This window comes from Hibiscus syriacus, unplaced genomic scaffold (assembly GCF_006381635.1).
Source record: "Hibiscus syriacus cultivar Baekdansim isolate YM2019G1 unplaced genomic scaffold, ASM638163v2 tig00110933_pilon, whole genome shotgun sequence".
In the NCBI taxonomy this organism is placed as follows: domain Eukaryota; kingdom Viridiplantae; phylum Streptophyta; class Magnoliopsida; order Malvales; family Malvaceae; genus Hibiscus; species Hibiscus syriacus.
Window position 1 is genome coordinate 1821250 of NW_024062919.1, and position 22083 is coordinate 1843332.

The 22083-nt window shown below is 34.5% G+C and overlaps 3 protein-coding genes and 2 pseudogenes across 3 annotated transcripts; 1 reads left to right on the forward strand and 4 right to left on the reverse strand.

Annotated features, from left to right (window-relative positions):
- Positions 1-313: 313 nt before the first annotated feature.
- Positions 314-2506, reverse strand: LOC120147110 (annotated as a pseudogene).
- A 3765-nt stretch (positions 2507-6271) lies between these two features.
- LOC120147111 (CRIB domain-containing protein RIC5-like) lies at positions 6272-7958 on the reverse strand. The gene is made up of 7 exons (XM_039160557.1): positions 7901-7958; positions 7712-7809; positions 7525-7621; positions 7220-7399; positions 6921-7100; positions 6609-6788; positions 6272-6495 (listed from the first exon to the last, which is right to left on the reverse strand). Exons 1-7 carry the CDS (start codon positions 7956-7958, stop codon positions 6272-6274), a joined length of 1017 nt encoding a protein of 338 aa, XP_039016488.1.
- A 720-nt stretch (positions 7959-8678) lies between these two features.
- Positions 8679-10524, reverse strand: LOC120146981 (pectinesterase-like). Its single transcript, XM_039160460.1, has 2 exons — positions 9552-10524; positions 8679-9464 (listed from the first exon to the last, which is right to left on the reverse strand). Exons 1-2 carry the CDS (start codon positions 10495-10497, stop codon positions 8773-8775), a joined length of 1638 nt encoding a protein of 545 aa, XP_039016391.1. The 5' UTR covers positions 10498-10524; the 3' UTR covers positions 8679-8772.
- A 3909-nt stretch (positions 10525-14433) lies between these two features.
- On the reverse strand, positions 14434-15720 carry LOC120147009 (probable dolichyl-diphosphooligosaccharide--protein glycosyltransferase subunit 3B). Its single transcript, XM_039160486.1, has one exon. The coding sequence runs from the start codon at positions 15692-15694 to the stop codon at positions 14654-14656; it is 1041 nt and encodes a 346-aa protein (XP_039016417.1). The 5' UTR covers positions 15695-15720; the 3' UTR covers positions 14434-14653.
- A 3498-nt stretch (positions 15721-19218) lies between these two features.
- On the forward strand, positions 19219-20552 carry LOC120147010 (annotated as a pseudogene).
- Positions 20553-22083: the final 1531 nt, after the last annotated feature.

Consider the following 22083-nt stretch of genomic DNA (forward strand, 5'->3'; position numbering starts at 1 on the left):
ACATATTTCGAAACCATGTTTTCATGTCATACTATTTTTGTATGCTTTGTGATTGAGCTGTATAGGAGGAAGTTGCTTGGGATACGGCTAACACTTTTAGTTGGGCTTTGTACTTGTATTGTTATTTGGGTATTGTGCTTGCTCTAGTTTGAGCAAAGGATATTTGGATATTGTGCTTGTTCTAATTTGAGCAAAGGGAATGTTACTAGTGAATCTAGAACCACGAGTTAAAGGAAATCACCATGAATCATGAAACTAACGTAAAATCTGAACTATGAAAGTTTACAATCAAGTATTGATCAACCCTCAATCCTCAGTTGAGGCGTTCTACCAACAAGAAGCTCACAATTTTGCAAACAAAAACTTTCAACAAATCAACACTGAATCCGATTCCACTTGAAGGAATACGCGAAGGAAGTGCACATTCTTCACCATTGAAATAAACCCTCGATGGAAATCCATATCCTTTCGCTATATCCAACGCTCCCTTCTTTTTAAACGTAATCACAGATTGCAGTTTCCTAGGCACTCGGGATCTTCTTTCGGGTCCGAACCATTCGTTAATCCAATCAGATAATTCATCCCTTATATCCCTTGTACGAAGAAAGTGTGGTTGAGTTTACTCAGAAACGTTCCATTGAAAGAGTACATACTTTCGTAGCCGGAACCAGCTTTCTTGAACTGAAGTGCAGTGAACCAGACCTTGAAATTCAATCTTCTCCAGATGAAAAGGGTCATTCAAGCCACCCATCCTTATTTATAATCCGACGGGACATGCCAATTTATGCTAACTCTTGTCACCAGGGTTTCAAATCGCGATCGCGTTTTCGGTTATTTCGGATTTACCGTGATTGCGGCCATCGTGGGCGCTATTGCGGCCGTCGCGGACGCTATTGCAGCAGTCGCGGGTAACTCGGATGGCAGCGAAACCGCTATATCGCTGCCGAAATCGCGGTCACGGACTGTTTTTTAAAACCCTGATTGTCACCACACGGCAGTGGCTTGGGGATTCGGAGATGGTGAATCGAAGCCCAAGCTTTGGCTTCTACGGACCTGTTCTCAAAAGGAACGACAAGGGCCTCGGGTGGAAGAAGCATTGCCCTTTTACTCGGGTTGCATTTCTTTGTGTCTTCACATCCACAGGCACAAGTGTCGGATGGAATAACAGACTTATTGTAGTAAGCTAAGAACGTAACACACCACCTAAAGTTGCCTGTGGTTGGTCTCGAGATGTTGCAGACAATTTGCCAGCTCGCGATTGCAGGTTTTACAGCCTCAAGACCAGATGGATCAGGGAACTTGAAAGGCTCAACTCTCACAGGTGACCCACATTTGTAATATGGATTAAGAACCCCTACAATTTTGCACTTTTGAGGAGGGTATATAACTGTTCTATTCAAATCAGGTGGAAGTTTATAGACTTGCATTTGGAAAGCTGATTTTGATTTGGTTCCATCCATGGTGGTCGGCAAAGGGGTACCATTTTTGCAACAGTACGGTATCTTCCTCATCCGAGTGTTGTTCGCTTTCTCCGGCAGTAAGTTGAAAATGATGGGGTTCTTTTGCAGTTCAAAACGTTAGAAAAATCCATTTGCTGGTAGTAATTCCGAGCCTGACCATTTAGACAGTTTGAAGTATCAAGTTCACGCACATAAGCACCTTTGTGTGTGTCTATAAATTCACCTCTTGTCCATTCCCATTTCAACTTCCAATGATCGAGACGCCCCAAAGCGTTCTTGTTCTCGATCGTTACCTGCACAAGGTAGTTGTTTACGTAGGCTTGTGTCACATCATGTGCAGTCAAAAGGTCACACTTTGTTGTTGTTTTATTAGCTTTAAGCCTTTTGTCCTCAACACAACATACGTACATCGAAGAACCTGTTGATGAACAACAAAAGTTAAGCAATCGAAGGGGAAGTGTTGAAACAAAGGTTAAAAAAAGGGGTTCTGAGCACTCACTTTTATGAGTCGGTGAAGGGTATTTGTATCCATCATTTACAAGTTCGATTGTTTCAGGCATTGGATTCCTAGCTGACATGAGAAAGAACTGCGTGCCTTTGAGTTTAACTTTCGCCTGTATCTTTCCAAAATCATTGGCGGTGTCGATCGACGTTTCAAGACCGGATTGAGGATATCCTGAGAGGTAAGTTCCGTTCCCGACTGGTGCCGGGAAATCGTCACTGTTCGTTAAAACTGCACCATCTGCCGAAACTAATATCTCCTTGTATTGGAACTTAATGAAGATCTTCCAGGCCTTCAACTCGGCTGTCCCCATGTTCAATATGGTGGCGCTCGAGTTGAACGCCCATGATTGAACTGTTGCATTCTTCTCACGGGGATACTCTTTTTCTCGAGAGATGAAATTGTACATAATGAATATCCCTTTACAGCTCTCCTGCTCCTTGGGAAGTGTAGGATGAGAATCAGAACCATCTTCTTGGGCTAAACAAAAATGATTTGTTGAATGTAACAGAAACAAGGCCACTACTTTCCATGAAACTTTCATATCAAAAGGTGGAAACTCAGAGATAAAACAATTGGTTATCTTAGCAAACAGTTGTTTGATCTTAAAAGATAATTGGAAGTGAAATTGAAACGGTTTGTAACACTGGGACTTCCATTAACGAATTGTTGCAGTGTTAAGTGCATATGATAGGGTAAATAAACGAGGAAGAAGTTGACAGGAAGAAGATGGAGGATACATTGAATCGAAAATTTTGATGCAGCAGATGGAATTAATGTTATTTCTCTATCTTTTAAAGATAAATTAGACCCACTACTATATCCTTAAGATTTTATACTCAATAACCTTAAATAAACTCTCAAAAAGAGAATAAACTAATAACAAACAAAAATATACCTTTAAAATTATAGATATATATACAAATTAACAAGTCATCTTCAATTGTTGATAATAATATTTGAGTTATAACGGCTATAGATAATTTATCTCTTTCGAGAGATGAAGAATATGAGAGAGAAGGACCTTTTATATCTTGTCATAAATAATAGTTTATATATAAACCTTTAGCTCTGGTATGAAACCTAAGATCATAATGACTATGCATAGGTTGATAATGTAAATAGATTCGATTGATAAAAGATAATGTGTATCTTAGTGGTCACATCATGAGATCACACCATAACATGCATACATATTTGACAAATAAGGCATCACATCTACAAAATTCATTAACCACTTCAAAATTCTAGGTGTACTATCGTTAGCTCCAAACTTTGCCATCACTTGCCATTGATTTGAGCTGCTAACATTTTTTTTAAAGATATAAAATCTCATTTCCGTTTGTAGCCCCTCTCATCATAAAAAAAATTCGTGATTACTAAATAATAATTTAAGAGATTCAGTTGATAAAATTGAAAGCTGGCATAATCAAAATAACAATTAATCTATAAAGTTATGGATTAAATTTAATGTAAAAAACTTATGAGGGATTGAACATGTAATTATTCTTTTTTAGTAAAAAAATGCATAGATCCTCAACTGTCCAGGTTTGAGTCATGGATCCGGTGCCAAAACGATATTATTTTGGAATTCCACTGTTTCCCTCAAAACGGCGTAGTTTTGACTTTTGAGGTAGTATATAAACCCTTTTCCTTTTTTTTTTCTTATCTAATTTCCATATTTATTCTCTTTCTTGCTCTTTCTTTCCTCTCCGCGTTTCTAAAATCATATCATCATCCGCTGCATCGATTGATCATCGGCCATCGTATCATCTATCGTCGACAGTAACGTTATCAAAACGAAAAGTGCGAATCAAACTTTTTTGATCTCATGATCTATCTCATGATCTATCTCATGACTCATGACTCATGACTCGTGTATTGGATCCTATATTACCCCTTGTAACAACGGCTGTTTTCACACTTTTCAATACCGAAGAAGCCTAAAAGATTCAAATTCAAATTTTAACAAGTTGGTTTAGCTAAACGTGGTAAAAATGACGAAGAATGTGATGTGAAATGGGATACGAGTATCTCTTTAAAAAAAATAACCCTCAATCATTTGACATTGAACCTTCACACCTCTAGCATTCATGTTGCTCAAACTTGAGACCTCAAAGAATAACAACAATTCTTTTACCAATAAGGTCGCTTGATTCTTGCAAGTTTAGAGTGTTATATATTTAACTGAAACCATATAAATACAATCACCTATGGGTACGAGCATCGTGACTACCCTACATGTGTATAAACTGAACAAGGCCATTTACGATCTTAAACAAGCGTCACGTGCTTGATACTTTAAGCCGAAGAATTATCTCATTCAAATTGATTTTCAAACATCCAAATTTGATTTATCTTTATTTATCTATAACCATGAATGCCAAACTATCTGAATTTTGGTATACATGGATGGCATTATCATAACCGAGACATACTCTTCTTCGATTGAAGATATTATTGTTTTCAGAGTCCAGATTTTCATTGAAAGATATTGGATGACTCACTTATATTTTTAGGTATTGAAGTCATTCCCACATCGAACAGACTTATACTTTCTCAAGAAAAATAAATCTCTGATCTAATTGTTGAGTTTTACATGGAAAATTGTAAACCAGTTCAGATGCCGATGAGTTCTAGTGCAGCTCTCACTATTTGAGATGGTTGTCCTTCAGCTGATGCCAATTTATATCGTCAGGTTCTTGGAAGACTTCAGTACCTATCATTTTCAAACAATCTCTCTCTTTTGTGGTGAATAAACTTTCTCAGTTTAATTCCTATTAAGATGATGTTATTTTGTCTATCCAACCCCAAAAACTTTTAATTCCGTCACTAACGATATAGACATTGATTTCGTTAATAACATATTTTACTTCTAGTATTTATATATTCTATCAATAACATAGAGGAAGATTGGAGAAAATTTTGTGTCACGCCTCGATTAACATATTAGTCATATTAAAGAAATTTTTTGAATTGTACTATAGAGATTAAAATAAAATATGAGATTAGAAAGGGAAATTTCAAATTTTGAGGGGAATAAAATGAAATTATTAAATGAATTAATATGAATTTCAGGTTTTATTTGATAAAATTTAGAATTTATGGAATAAATTGAAAGATTTGAAAAATTAAGGGTTAAAGTGTGAAGTTTGAAAAGTTCAATACCATTTTAGAGAAATCTATAAATTTTGGTGGCTTATTCCAAAATTTATCCATTTTGTATATTATGAAAACTACTTGAAAGAAAGGGTAAATTATTGATCATTTCCTTTCATATTTATTCGTTTTTTCATCAGATTAAAAAATGTTACGTTTGGTCATTTACGCCATGGTTTATTAACTTATGTTATTGATTGCTACACTTTGGTTATTTAAAATTTAAATGAAATATCATTTTAACCTCTAAAATTTAGATAAATATCAATTTAATCATTGAATTCAACCAAAGTCTCTGATCACTGACCACCACTCACCACCTTCATCGCCAGCCACTGATGGTTGGTACCAATCATAGTTGTCGTCTCCAAAACTTTCAGCTCACTCTTTTTTATCCTCATGAACTCAAATTTGATATTTGTTATATCGAACCTCAAACTAAAAAAATCCAACTTAAAATCCTTTGACTTCTTTTAAAATTAAACTATAATAATAAATTTATCATTAATACTCCTTTAAAAATAATAACACCAAAAATATAAATCTACATCATAATCAAATACATAATTTTTTTATTATTGTTATGTTATAACTTTTTATTAATTTTATAATATTAATTATAATTTTGTAATATTTATTTACACTATTCATATCAAAATTCTTTCTACAGGCTTTACTAAGAGAAGATTCTAGTATTTACATTCAATACAATAGACGTTTTAACCTCAATTCAACTCCTCTTAGTTGCAAACATTTTCTCGTATATATTTTAACCTCATTATTCTCCCTTTAAGTATTCTCCACTTATTACTTAATTACACACTGAAAATAAAGCTCAAAAGCAATAGGCAAATGTTTTTTGGAGTCTGATGATGAACCCAATTGAGTAGATGTTGCCTTTATCTTCAACAATCAACGTGATTTTGAGGAAGAAGATCTGGATATGGAAGTTCTCTTCTTTCTCCTTTTTCATTTCTTCGTAACATTTGAAAGATCAGTGCAAGACTGATTTTTTATCTCCTCTGTTGTTGGTTCAGATCCCATCGATTGATCAATACCTGTAACAAAATAGTACTAAATTAATTTCGAGTTTGTTGAGTTCATGAATATCTTTAATACATTAATAAGAAATAATCATGCATGATGATCTCTATATTTTAATGTCTGGTGATGAACCGAATTGAGTAGATGACGAACCCAATTGAGTAGATGTTGCCTTCGTCTTTGATAATGGTCGAGATTTGGAGGAAGAAGACTTGGCAAGGGAAGTTCTCTTCTTTCTTTTTCGTTTTTCCGTGACATTTAGAGGATCAATGCAAGACTGGTTTCTCGTTTTCTCTGTTTCTGGTTCAGATCCCATTGATTGATCAATATCTGTAACAAAGTTTAAATGATTTCGACTTTCTTATGTTAATGAGAATATTAAATATATTAATAAGAAATAATCATGCATGATGATCTTTATATTTTGAAGTCTAGTGACGAACCCAGTTGAGAAGATATTTTCTTCATCTTGGATAATCGTTTATATTTCGAAGAAGAAGAGTCAGCAATGGAAGAGCTCTTTCTTCTTCTTTTTCGTTTCTCTGCAACATTTGGAAGATCAATGCAAGATTGGTTACTCATCTTCTCTGTTTCTGGTTCAGATCCCATTGATTGATCAATATCTGTAACAAAATATTAATGAAATTGACTTCAAATTTATTGTGTTTGTGAGAATTTTAAATATATTAGTAAGAAATAATCATGCATGATACTCTCTATATTTTGAAGTCAAACTGATTGAGTCGATGACGAACCTAATTGAGTAGATGTTTCCTTCGTCTTCGATAATCGTTGAGATTTCGAGGAAGATGACTCAGAAGTGGAAGTTCTCTTGCTTCTCCTTTTTCTTTTCTCCCTAACATTTGGAAGATCAATGCAAGACTGGTTTCTCATCTTCTCTGCTTCTGGTCCAGATCCCGTTGATTGATCAATACCTGTAACATAATAGTAATGAAATTGATTTCGACTTTGTCGTGTTCTTGAGAATCTTAAATATATTAATAAGAAATAATAATGTACGATGATCTCTATATTTTGAAGTTCGTTGACGAACCCAATTGAGTAGATGTTTCCTTCGTCTTTGACAATCGTTGAGATTTCGAGGAAGAAGACTCAGCAATGGAAGTGTTCTTCCTTCTCCTTTTTCGTTTCTCCGTAACATTTGAAAGATCAGTGCAAGACTGTTTTCCCGTATTCTCTGTTTCTGGTTCAGATCCTACTGATTGATCAATACCTGTAACAAGGTCGTATAGGTTATTAATGATCCGAACGCATACACCCTGTAGACATAATTGTTCGAACCAATGACCTTCAGAGAGAACAGTATTTCTTTTTACCACTGAGGTAGGAAAAACATACCTTGAGAGGACAGTGCTGAAAGAGCTATAGGATGAGAAACTATGGTGTTGCCGGTTGATTCTGCTGTTTTATAAGGACCAAGCTTGAATTCATTCATCTGTATTGAATACGAGGCAAAGTCATGATAAATAGAACTCAATTTAGACGATCCAAACTGTAGTTATTGAATAAAAAAGATTGAACATACCCAACTGGGAGCACTAGTGGAAGAGTTATCGGCACCAACGTGTGCCACATGTATAACATCTGTGGGGAGCCCAATTTCCATCTCGGTCTTCTTCACAACTACAATCAAAACCCCACCCAGAAAAAATGTATTCAAATATAATACATTCATATTTATCGTAAATTTAATGAGAGACAAAAAGAAACTCACCAAACAAATGGGAAATTGATTTGAATCCTTTGTAGATGCCTTTGATCTTACAAGCCATTGGAACTTGAAATCAAATACAGAAGGGGGGGTCTTTCTTGAGAAACAAACAAGGGAAGAGAAAAGAAGAAGAAAATGAAGTTTGATGAAGAGAGGGTCGTACAAAGGGCATTAGTAGGAAGAGAAAAACAAAAGGGTGAAAATAAGATATGGGTGTAGCTCGGTTAGTTTTGATTAAGAAACACAAGATTTGTGAACAAATATTTGTTGTTGGTTTATTGTTTTAATCTACTGATGTTCAGAGAGCTTGGGTATTTAATGTCGTATTAAGGTTACTCATTTCGAAAATTTGATGTATTGCTCTTCTTAAAATGCGGGCCTGCAGTTCATAAACAACTATTGCAGTTTCAGCTTGAAGATGTCATATTAACACTATTTTGTTTACTTTAACCACAAGAACTTGTAAGTTGTACCCACCAGAATATCAATATTAAGGGGCAAATAATTAACATATTTTTTATAGGACGGTTAGGATGTTTTAAGTTTAAATTTATTTCTAAATTATAAATATTAATATTTTATTAAAAAACTATTGTTTTTGTACTAGAAGTTTTATGAAGTCACAATTTATATGGATATAAAGACACAATTTTCATTTTCTTTTAACAAAATTCTGTTCTTTAAGGTCTTTGTATTTAAGATTTCCTTCACCTAAGAATCTAATGGTGCCGTAGTTGAAAAAAGATGAAGGGGAGCTTTTCATTGAACTAGAAAACTCATGTTACACTGACAGAGATGAAAGGGAGCTTTTCACTTCACTTATTCAGACAAAAACAGAAACAAGTTGAAATATCCCAAGCCCTAGCTATTTATGTTTACAGCCCATCAGTAAATGTGACTCCAGTAGGTTTCAACCAAGATCCTCCTTGAATAAGCTCGGCCACTGTGAATTTTTTAGCCTCTGCTGCGCTGGTAATCACGCGGTATCCAGGCCATTTCACTCGTTTATCAGTTCCTGATCCTGGTCCCTTATTCATGTACTCGCCATAGTACAATGTCTTCAGTGCAAAATCCCCACTCCAAACTGACCACCCTGAAGGATCAATATGATTATCAATGAATGATTGCATAATCACAGTTCTCGAATACTCCTTCCATGGACGTCCCAAATATGTCTTGACGGAGCCTTTGACTGGTTGAAGATCAGAACTTGCTATTATGTTACAGCTTTGGATCGAGGTGCCGGTGTTCTGGTTCGGATCTATTCTGCCTTGTGCTGTAACCATGTTCGATTGCTTGTCCATTGGCTTCCTTGCCACGAGCTTACAGTTTTGGAGCACCACGGCTGCATCACCGAATATGAAGTCGACCGTGCCAGTAATGGTGGAATCTCTGTAGAATTGGCGGTTGGAATGTGGGTAAAGTGTGTCTTGGTAACCGTCAATTTGGCACCGGTTTATGACTGATTGATCGGCTCCGACACGAAGGGCTACTGCTTGATGCTTTTGTGGCCCTGCTGTGTTTTGGAACCTGATATCTTGGGCCATAAATCCATCTCCAACGGCCGCTGTTTTGGCACCATATAGAAAAGAATTAACATTTAACATCAACTAATGAAACAGATAGTGAGGATACATAAGGATGAGATCTTTACCAACAGTGGCTGATCTGAAGGTGGTGGATCCATCGACAACATTTAGGCTGCCAGTGATAATCGTCAAACTCATTCCGTCACCGACGATCATCAGATTCTTCTTGTTTTTCCCTATCTCGACATTTTCTTTGTAAATACCCTTTTTCACATAGATTATGTACCTGGTCTTGCTTTTGTCTGGGGCAGCTGCAACAGCTTCCCCTAGTGACTTGTACTTGCCACTCCCATCTTTGGCCACCACAACATTGGGATTTATCTCATTAGGCAAAGACTGTAACAGCTTCCTGTCCTTTCTGCTGACCCATGATGGGAATCCATTGATCAACGGATCATCGAGTTTCGTCTTCCTTGGAGAAGAAGAAACAAAAATTGCCAGTGAAGCTCTTGCTCTCGATATCAGGTCATCGAGCGCAGGCTCCATAAGGGTCCGAGCTGACCCTTCTAGGCCATCCAAGCATGTGACATGGTTAGTGAGCACACTACTTAGCCATGAATGAGCACTCGAACGGGAAGTGACATCGTTCATTTTCACGGCCGCCACGGAATCCATGATCCTATCCATGGATGACTCCATTAACTCCATGCAATCAACCAAAGCTGCTTGCTGTCTGGGATTGTTGATCCGGTGCTTGAAGTTGTTCGCCACATCGATGGCGTTTCGCATACGAACTATAGATTGCTCCAACAGGGTTTGCAGTAGACCAACACCCTTCATTTCCAACGTCGTATTCGACGCCATTTCCGACAGCAAAGCCGAACATGATGTCTTGTCAACAGCTTTCTCACAAAATCGATGTGGGAAAACAGGATAATTGGAACCAAATCGACCCAAACGAACAGTAACAAAAGCAGCTGAGCATGTGATTGCAAACAAGGTGAAAATTAGGAGAATCTTGGTGTAAGAGGTTCTTGGTTTGTCTAATAGAGGCTGATGGGTAGTGGCCATGGTAGGTGAGTGAGATGTGATCTATTAGGCTCATTTGCCACATCTTAAATAAGCAACAAGAGACTCGGATATTTATCAATATATATATATATACACACAAACGCTTTATGCACATAAAAAAAATAGTATATACGTGTTTTGCTTCTTTCTGGATTGCACATTAGACTAAACTTTATTTATAGTATATAATAACTTGGAATAATTGAGCTAACATGCTCCAACCTTTTGTTTTCCAACTCATGACTAAATATTCAAACCATTTTTATCCTTAGATATTGTATAACCCTTTATATCCGGACTATGCGATACAATCATACCTAACGAATTACAGTAAAATTTTTCAAAACATTCTTCGATAAATTAAATCCAAACATATTTTATTATATTCAGTTACTTAAGATTTTATCTTTACTCGTTTAAATTTTATTGTTATTTATTACGCTTTAAAGATGTTATTTATACTATAAATGTAATTTTACTGTAATTCGTTAAATCTATCGAGTCTAAAAAGTTAACTATTGATAATTTAAAAAGTGAAAGGATAAACTTTGAAAAAAAGCTGTCATGAGTTTGTCAAATTGTTTGTATATTTAGTTTGAATTTAAACGTTTGTTGTTTATTCCATTATGTCAAAAAGAAAACAAACGTTTATTTCATACCTTATATTTCAACTTCCTTTCTTTCATTCAACTTATGACAGGTAATAATTTTTAAATAAATAGATAATTTAGTATACGTCACACTGTGGAAGTATTTTTTATTAGTTAATTATCTATAATATATATAATAAATAATTATTTTTTAAAATGTGATTGTAATATTATTTAAATAAAAGTGGCATATATTAATATGTCTTCATATATACAATTTGTTCTTGTAATATAATCTACAAATGATTAATACATAAAAAAATTATTAGTTTAAGGTGATTGTAAAGGGTATTATATGTTCTAAAGATTCTTAACCATTTAATAACGAACGTTTAAATACCTTGTAATAACTAGTGTTTGAACTCGAGATCTCTAAAAAAAACAATCATCCTTTTAACTGTTGAAATCACTTAATTAATACATAAAAAACATATAATTAAGCACGTACGAAAAAAATCCTCACTAATATTATAAAAGTGAGATTATCTAATTCATTAACATAGTCTTGGAGCGATGACAGAGAAAAAGCAAGGAATGACGGTGACAATGTCTGCCATACTGAGATCCAAGTTGTGATATTATAATCCTCTTTTAATTTTATGAGTGGTGAACTAATCCTCTTGTAGTTTCAGGATAAATTATTTTTTTTGGTTAAACGATGGGCATCTTGTATAGCCATGTTATGGGGCGAATCTTCAAGTTTATCCGTAAATGTTAGGATTTAAAGTCTTAACCTTACTTAAGAAATCTAATATATCATTCTACTAAATTATTTAATTGTTGGTAAAAAAATTATTGATTGGAGTATAGAAAAAGAGAAAAATATAGTTAATAATAGGAATTGAAGTTACACGTATATTCATTCTATAATATTAACGGAATATGTGGTTTAAATTTGATCAAAATAACTTTAACAAAATTTAATCTTTTTAAAGAACCCACAAAAGTAGATATTGTCTTTAACTTTTACGTTGAAAATTCAACCTTTAAATTCATCGAATACTGTTTCTTTTGAAATAATTGTTTGGAAATCGATTAAATAAATTTGGGATCCTTGAGAGCATTCATTAGGGTCTTTTTAAATTCAACATGCAATAAAATATGAATTTTTATAATCCTACTTTTCCTTCAACTAGCAAAGGGTACATTTGAATCTAATCAGGATGCTTGTTTACATTATCTTTTATTTTCTATAATAAAGACTTACAAATTTAATCAGGATGTTTAAAAATTTTTGGAATACAAATTTATACAATGAAAGCAGGAAAAACAAGACACATTAGAAACTTAGAATAGCACCACATTATTAATCAGGTCTTATAAAATCATTAAACATAAAAATTCACATCATTTAGGAATAAGGAGAGAGTAAAAGATTACTTGTGAGTCATAAGTGTATATGGTCATTCAAACATGTTGGGCTAAGAAGTAAAAACTAGCAATAAATAGTTATAAAAAAAATTCTTAATGTCTGATTGAATTATCATTTTGATACTTATTTTTCTTATATAATATGTTAACTTTTAACGTTTCAATTTTAAGGACAAAAAGACCCATAGTGTTTAACTAAATACTCATTTTAGCCTTTAATTCTTTTTTGGAGAACATTTTGTCCTCTAATATTTTGTTTTTCAAGGTAAAAAGACTCGTATTTTGAAACGTTGATTATTTGTTGACTAACAATTTCTATTCATATCTGGAGCTTTTCATTCTTAAATAAAATATTGAAGGCCAAAATGCACCAAAACACCTCAAAACCTATTTGGATATCGCAGGTTAATGACGCCTCAAAACCTCCTTAACATACGACAGCGTAGAGTGGTGGCCAAAGCACCTCAAAGAACTCAGGTTTAGGAATATTAGAGCACCTTTCAAAGCAATTAAAATACGGATATCTACAAATATTTGAATCTATATTATCCATATTCTCAAAGGTACTGATCACACGCCGGAATTGATGCAATGGCAACTGGTAAAGAGAACGGCCAGACAGATCATTATCATTATCAGAGAGGTCGCGGTAATGATTCACAACTTTCCCTGAGCAAATCGATTTGTTCTTCCAAAAGTTTAGGGTCACCATGGCTTGTAAATCTAGGGAAAATTCATATGCAATAAAAGAGAATTGATACAACTGTATTTACAGGCAAAGTTGCATGGGAATTGAAGTAGCTTAAAGGGCTTTGATGTTGCCTCAAAGCCTTTTTTAACAGAAAACATTGGTTGATCTCCAAAGTAACTCAAAAAAGACTTCACCTTTCAAAACCTTACCAGTAATCGAATAACACTGCTCAAACAGATCAACAAGTAAAACTTCCAAAAAAGAATCCGGGACATTCTATGCAAAACAGTTGCAACCACAAAGAAATAACGAGAAATTAAGTTTCCAATTGCCCAGCCAGTTTAAACAACCAGTGAGTTGTGGGAACACAAAAAGTACTGCATGCCAAAAAACCTAACAAAAGCCATGCGTTTGCGCATCTCTAGACTACCATTTAGATTAATACATATGCAACTTCAATCCGAGTTTGCAATTTATCAAGTGATCAAATTTTCAACAATATAGATACAACAAGATTGAAAAGAACCCAAAACATACAACTAGAATGCAGTCATTTGGAAGGATAGACATTACAAAAGAGAGGTTTACCTCCCCGGATGTGGCTATTTATCATCAAAAGCCTCACGTTCCACATTCAACTGAGATGACACAACCATGAAGACTTAACATAAACTCTTTAGAAGAAACAGGGCTGTAAAATGTGTCAAAGTCATGAAACCAAACTAAAGAGTGGTCTCGAGGATCATGTAACTCAATAATCAATACTAACAAACAACTGTTGGTCCTTCTATCCATCCAAAAGGCCCTCAAAATTCAAATCTAATTTCAGCAACTTGGCCAAAGGGGCTTAAACAAAGTTCTCAAGTATATAAAGAAATTCCCTATATGATTAACCTTTTCAAACCTAAACACCTTGCATATTCGACGACTCCTTTGCTGCCCACAATATGAAATCCCACAAGACATATTCCAATCTATGCTTTAATATAAACTTAAACAGCATCGGTAACAAGTACACATATTGTATTAAGATTACTGGCGTGTAAAAGAAAACATCTCTAAATGGAAGGGCAGTAGGTTTAATCCTACATAAAGACTAAAACCGATGCGCATAAGCTTTCATTCATGAACTGAGAGAACAGACATTATAAGGAAAAGAAGCTAAACATGTAAAACAAAGAATCTCTGAGAAATTCAGAAACCATACGCAGCACAAAAATGAAAGAGATTACTCAACAGAACACTATGATTAACATCAGAAAATCTTATAGCAAATGTATTTTTCATGCAAAGATGCCAGCTTGTAACAAAGTATGTTCTATAAGCAAAACCTTTCGCACAGAGTTAAACATCTAAATTGATATCAAGTTCGTAACTAAATTCTCCGAATTTCGAAACCATGGTTCGAATTATAGCAGCCTAGAAAACAAAAAATACATTGCCTTTAGTTCCAACTGGAAGGCCAGAATCCATGAATTCCATATCCAGTCTTCCAATTGTCCAAGAAAATCACTTTCTGCACCGCCCAAAAGGAAATGCAAAGCGCAAAAATCATCGTCACGCGCTTCGCCGTCGTGTTCTTAACATAAACAAGAACATGAGTGACGAAAGCAAGCAACAATCCCACAATTGTATAAAGAAAACCCACCGCGAACCCTTCCGCTCCAAGCTGCATCCCCGATCCTTGGTAAAAGAAAATCAATTTGTTCGGATCGTTCCTATCCAGCAAAAACATCGGCATCTTCCTTATTATGTTATGCATTGCACCTGAAACGCTGAAAAAATAAACAAAAACAGCGCCAGAAAGCCAAATCTTGGGATCGTGTAAGAAAGTTTCCCCGGCGAAGATCTTTTTAATGATGAACGGAGCAGAGATCAACAAAAGGGCAACGATCAAACCCATTTGCGTTTTGGAAAGAATAGGAGGACGATGGAGTGGACCCACGGTGAGTTTAGTTCTCGACTCAACGAATTCAGCCATAGACTCAGCCATTCGAGAGAAATCGCCCTGGTCCATCTGTTCGGAGTCATCCTTCAACGATTTGGCGTTGGGGCCGACGAGACGGATGTGGGGGAGGGAGTTGACGCCGAAGAGGTGGAAAGAAGATTGGGATTCGCGGAACTCGATGTCGGCGAAGAAGAGTTTGGTGTTGGAGTTGTTGTGGTTGGTGATGAAGGAGGAGGCGACGAGGGCGAATTCACGGCGGAGGTCGAGGAGGTGGAGTTCGGACTTGTCGTGGAGTTGGGTGGCGTCGAAGAAGATGAGGAGGGAGTAGGGGCGAGGGGTTTGGGGGGAAGTGAGGAATTTGGCGATAGTTCGGTCGTCTAAGTGGATGACTCCCGATTTGGATTCGGACTGAAGGGCGAGAAGATCGGCAACTTGTTCGGATTCGGGTTCGGATCCGGAAGTGAGAACTGAAAGGAAGAGTGAAACGGTGAGAAGGGAAAGCAAGAAGACAGCAGTAGAAGCGGGAGATATCGCCATTGCTTTGCTTTGGATTGACGGATTTGGCGACGAAGAGGGTGAGTTTTGTGTACTGTTAACGTTTTAGATTGGACAAGAAGGCGTTGACAAGTTGACTTTCCTTGACCTTAAGTTCATTGAAACGACGTCGTTTGACATGCTAAGAAATGGTTCGGGCCAACATTGAATTGAAAATTTGCTGGAGTGAAGCCCAAACCAAATGGACTATGTCAGAGTAAAAGCACCAACAAGGCATAAGCAGATAACCAGTGAAGTAATAGCTGCTTTCACGCGCATAATAATCAGTCAACTTGCAAATGTTGTCGTTTTCTTTGTTATTTTTAGGGTAAACTATCGAATTGGCCACTTTTCGTAATCTAATATAAAAAATAATAATATTTAACTATTTACGTTATTCATTTATAGTGTTTTGATCATAAGATACTAATTTACTCATGAATTCGATTAAAATTTCTCAGCACACGTCGTTGCTCATCATTGTCGTCAATCACTATCAATTGTTGTTGCAAAACAAATATTAGTCTTAAAATTAAAATTTTAGTGTACCCGTGTGGGGACTTATTTAGACAGTCGTCGAGGACATGTCTTTTTTTGTAGAGTGCTAAATGACGGTTGTTGAAATTACCACAACTGAAAAATAACTTTGACGTTTGTGCGCCTTAAAGGTGTTGCTGCATTGACATGTATTAAGTGATAATTTTCACTAAAACAATTGTTATAAGGGATGTTCGAGTAAGAGGTGAGAGGCTTATCTGACTGATTCTTTTATGTTGGAGACTCGATCGAGAGTTGATATTCTTTGTGTAAGAGAGATAATAGTATAAAAGGAGTTGTGAATGAAGAAGGGAAGAAAAGTGGAGAGAGAGAGAGTTCTCGATCATGGTTGATGAATATTTATAGTGGTCTACAAGTAGCATATTAGATAGAGTCAGGTAGATCATGTGGGTGAGTCGTTTATTCATAATGATTAGTTTGGAGATTATGATACTTTTATGTTGAGAAGATATAGAATTTTTAAAAGCTTTGATCAACTAAAAAAATATTTTCAAATGTACCAATTAACAGTAAGTTGAATTTTTTTAAAATGAACTTTTATGTTTAGAAGTATAACAGTAAGTTGGATTTTACAAACTTCATTACGAAACGTCTAAACCCACATCTTAGGCATTCTTGACTTTCAATCCATGAACGATGCAAGTTGTTGTAGGTCCCGAAATCAGCGTTCCAATCCCTGTTGCCATGTGGTTCAGCAGCTTTCCCAATCAACAATTAAAGACGCTAATTAAGGTTTTAACACATTGATTAATCATCAACTTGTTGGTTACTGGAAGCAGCATGTCTGCTCATCATCTTTACCAATAAAGCAAAGGAAGCTCTGCTTTTGCTGCCTTGTTCACAGCACCAAAAGAAAGATTGTTTTAAATAAATTTGTGATTAAAGCTAAAGATTAAAGTGTGTTTAATTCCAAGTTTAAGCGTTATTTTGTTGTTGCCAGTTGTGTAGTCGGTCCCGACCGCCAAATCCAGTGGTGAAATCAAATCCAAAAGACAAATATAAAACAGTCCTGTTTATTACATGCAACTAATGGACCCCACTACTCCATCTTTAATACACTCCTAATTCCCAATTGGTCGCCCTTTCCATAGCTTTTTCTCCATTTCCTAAAATACCCTTGGATTTTGCAATTTGGGTCATGTTCCTCCCACCTTGCTTCGTACATAATTTTATAAAGGTTGTGTTGTATAATAAGTGTTGAAGTTACATATAATTTTAAGTAGTTCATTTTTTTGAATTAAGATGAGAGTTTAATATTTTATTTTATGATATTTTAATGTTGATTTATTATATTAGTTTAAAAACTGTTAATTTATTATTGATGAGTTCTTCAATCTTATAATTTATCATTTTTATAAAATTTCAGTACTTTCCAAATCAAAAAGAAATTAAAATTGATTTATGAAAATTAAAGGTTTTATTTTAATTTTAAATGAAATTGGAGTGTTTAAAATTAGATTTTAACAAACCTAATAAATTATTTTTTAAAATAATTATATAATCAAATATTAAATACTTAATTTAACAAAAATATATTTAAAATAAGAATGATGTTGTCACGCATGACGAGCACGGTTAACGATGAGTACCGTTAAATTAATTTATAAAATGTTAAATTATAAAGTACTAAACATATAATTATAAATTAGTAAAAAATATAAATGTAATTTAATTAAAATACAATATTTATAAAATATTAGTTTTTATAATCTTATTTTTATTATAATTAGATCACATATTAATTTGGGAAATTTATAAATCCTAATTTATTTTCATAGCTTTGTCGCTACTGCTACTGCTGTCATCGGTATCATCTTTCACCATTGATGAACGACAAAGACTAAATCAACAGTGAAAGGTGATACTGATGGCAGTGACGACGACGACGGTGGTAGTGGTGGTGATGATGGCGACGTCGATGACGGCAGCTATAGCTTCAAAGCTATAGCTTCAAAGCTATGAAAATAAATTAGGATTTATAATTTTTCTAAATTAGGGTTTTTTTTGGATTAATATGAGAGTTTAATATTTTATTTTGATATTTTCATGTTGATTTATTATATTAGTTTAAAAACTGTTAATTTATTATTGATGAGTTCTTCAATCTTATAATTTATCATTTTTATAAAATTTCAGTACTTTCCAAGTCAAAATAAATTAAAATTGATTTTTGAAAATTAAAGGTTTTATTTTTAAATGAAATTGAAGTGTTTAAAATTAGATTTTAACAAACCTAATAAATTAATTTTTAAAATAATTATATAATCAAATATTAGATACTTAATTTAACAAAAAATACATTTAAAATAAGGATGATGTTGCAACGTTCGACGAGCACGGTTAACGATGATCACTATTATATTAATTTATAAAATGTTAAATTATAAAGTGCTAAACATATAATTATAAACCAATTAAAAATCTAAATGTAATTTAATTAAAATACAATATTTATAACACATTAGTTTTTATAATCTTAACTTTTATTATAATTAGATCACATATTAATTTGAGAAATTTTAAACCCTAATTCATTTTCATAGCTTTGTCGTTGTCGTTGTCATCATTATCATCTTTCACCACCATCGAACGATAAAGACTGATTGGCGACGAAAGAAGATACTAGTGGCAGTGGATTTGGCGACGGTGGTGGTGACAGTGGCGGTGACGATGACGGCTATGAAAATAAATTAGGATTTATAAATTTTCTAAATTAATATTTGATCTAATTATAATTAAAATAAAATTATAAAAATTAATGTTTTATAAATATTGTATTTTAATTAAATTACATTTAAATTTTTAACTAATTTATAATTATATTTATAGTTATGTATGATTTAGCGTTAATAGTTAATAATACCCTTCTATAAATGTCATTAAACATATATGATCACATTCATGCATGGGTAAATTGGTACAATCACATATTAAACGGACAAAAGAACTCTGTTTACTGTTCTGCCGCGTCGCACATGATCACATGAAGTGTCTGAATTCGAATGCTCATATAATTACTCAGAGATCCATCACAGAAGAGAGAGATCTCATCCTCTTCTTCTTCCCAAAAAACAAAAAGTCTTCAGTCAACAAAAATGGAGAAAAGGGTATCTCCGATGGCCTGTCTACTCTTCATTGCACTTCTAATATCTGCGTTTCATTCTTCATCTGAAGCAGCCGATTCACGACCTTTCGAAGACAATTTCAGCATAATGTGGTCTGAAGATCATTTCAAAACCTCCGAAGATGGCAACACCTGGTACCTCTCCTTGGACAAAGAAACTGGTATTAATCAAACTTGAACGTCTTTTAAACACTTCTGTCTGGTTCTAAAACTTGCTTCAAATCCATGGTTTTCAGGTTGCGGGTTTCAAACCAAGCAAAGATACAGATTCGGGTGGTTTAGTATGAAACTGAAGCTGGTCGGAGGTGACTCTGCCGGTGTTGTAACAGCTTACTACGTAAGCTTCTTTTCTGACCATGTGATATTTCGATTGTACTTTTGTTTTGTGTTCCATTGATTTAGTTCAAGGGTGTTGCAGATGTGTTCCGAGAATGGTGCAGGGCCAGAACGAGATGAGCTGGATTTCGAGTTCTTGGGGAATCGAACTGGACAGCCATATTTAATCCAGACAAACGTGTACAAAAATGGGGTCGGAAACCGTGAAATGAGGCACATGCTTTGGTTCGACCCCACGGAAGATTACCATTCATATTCTATCTATGGAACAACCACCAGATTGTGTAAGTCCGCCGATCATATCTTTATATTCATGTCCGAATATATTCGAATTCCAAAGTGTAATCAAATTACTGGAAAACAGGTTTTTTGTGGATAGAGTTCCCATTAGAGTGTTCAAAAACAATGTTGATGGTAAAAACGACTTCTTCCCCAATGAGAAACCGATGTATTTGTTTTCGAGCATATGGAACGCGGATGAGTGGGCGACAAGAGGTGGCCTTGAGAAAACAGACTGGAAAAAGCGCCATTCGTGTCGTCCTACAAGGACTTCAGCGTCGAGGGTTGCCGATGGGTAGACCCGTACCCGGACTGTGTATCGACCACCACCGAGAACTGGTGGGATCAGTACCAGGCTTGGCATCTGTCTGATTCCCAGAAGATGGATTATGCTTGGGTGCAGAGAAACCTTGTTGTTTATGATTATTGCAAGGATTATGAAAGATTTCCGAAATTGCCAGGAGAGTGTTCATTGAGTCCTTGGGACTAGGATCTCTCATCAAGTTGATAAATTTTTGTATTTTTTATGGGATATTTATATGATTTATTCAATTGTTCTTATGATATTAGTGTGCACATATTTGATAAGATCCATCTATGGATCACTATTTACTAATCATATAATTCAATAATTTGAAGAATTACATAAGCGTAGTTGTGGCGAAGACTTTTGTTTTAGTGCTTGATATTTTTCTCTTTTACAAAAATATGTATGTATAAATTATACTTCTACTCACAAGACCAATGGATTTACATACATATACACCACCAAAGGAAGATCAACCTTTATTGTTCCTTGTTTGCAAACCTAAATTTTTTTTAGAAAATATAGCAATTTCACACGCATATAAATGTATAAGTACATTTTTTTAACTTTGTACATGCGAATGGATCAAAAGAAAAGAAACGACTTCCTAAAAATTTTAATTTTCATATTTTATATATCCTTTATATTTTTATTAATAATCCATTTTCATCTCTAAAATTTTATAAATTTACTCATTTTAAATTTTAATTAGTTAGTCCCCCTCATCTCTAATTTCTGCGTATTATCTTTACACCTGCACCTCAAAGTCTCGAAGAGTTTCTCTGAAGTTACGATTTAGAAAAACATCGAATACATAACACTACTCAGGAAACCATAACCTTTTAATATGACCTCCGAGCACATGATCTACCAAGTCAAATCTAATGTCAACAAATTGTATCCACAACATACAAGTAGCTATTATAGAGAGTAGTTTATGACTATACCGACATTTACATTAAGAATTCTCATAAACCTCTTGATTAAAAGATAGAGAGAAAGAGTTGGAACCACCTCTCTTCGTCCATTTCTTATCTCCTTATTATGGAGACAAAAGATTTTAACATCATCTAACGATGATCTCATCACCAACTATGACTATTCACTTGAACTAAAAGAGGTCAATCAAGCGCCTAGAACAGCTTAAACCATTTATTCCCATCAACAATACATGGGCTAAATTGTATGTATACAAGTTCCTATAGGAAATGCACACTTTCCCAACTTTGAATCATGGATGATGGTACCGTTGCAGCAAAACTCCTTAAGGTCCTTACTGTAGCTGAACTCCTTTTTCAATTCCTGAACAGTCATAAGGCTCTTAGGACCATTATGTTGTTGTACACGAATATGGAACGTGTTCCTCTGGCTCCGAGTCCTCATTTTTCACCTGTAGCATCCGTGAATGGATCTGCACAAAGAAAAATATACAATATTTAAACATCCTCATCAATGTGCAGCTGTTTTTTGAACTTATAATTTATGGGGTAAGGCAAAATATGAACATACCAAAAGAGCCAATAATTTGGACTTAAGAGATCAAATATGAAACCTTGGTTGCTGGTTATTGAAGGGTCATCCTTTAGAAACTATGCATAGATGTCTCTGAAATGAGTTAACAACACAGAAACAAAAAAAGCATCCACAACAAGATATGTAGAAGATGAAACAACAAACTTAGGTAAATATATATTTTTATTCAATGGAAACCATAATAGGATTATATAATCAATGGAAACCATAATATAGGATTATATAATAAAGATAAGACATAAGCATTATTTATAG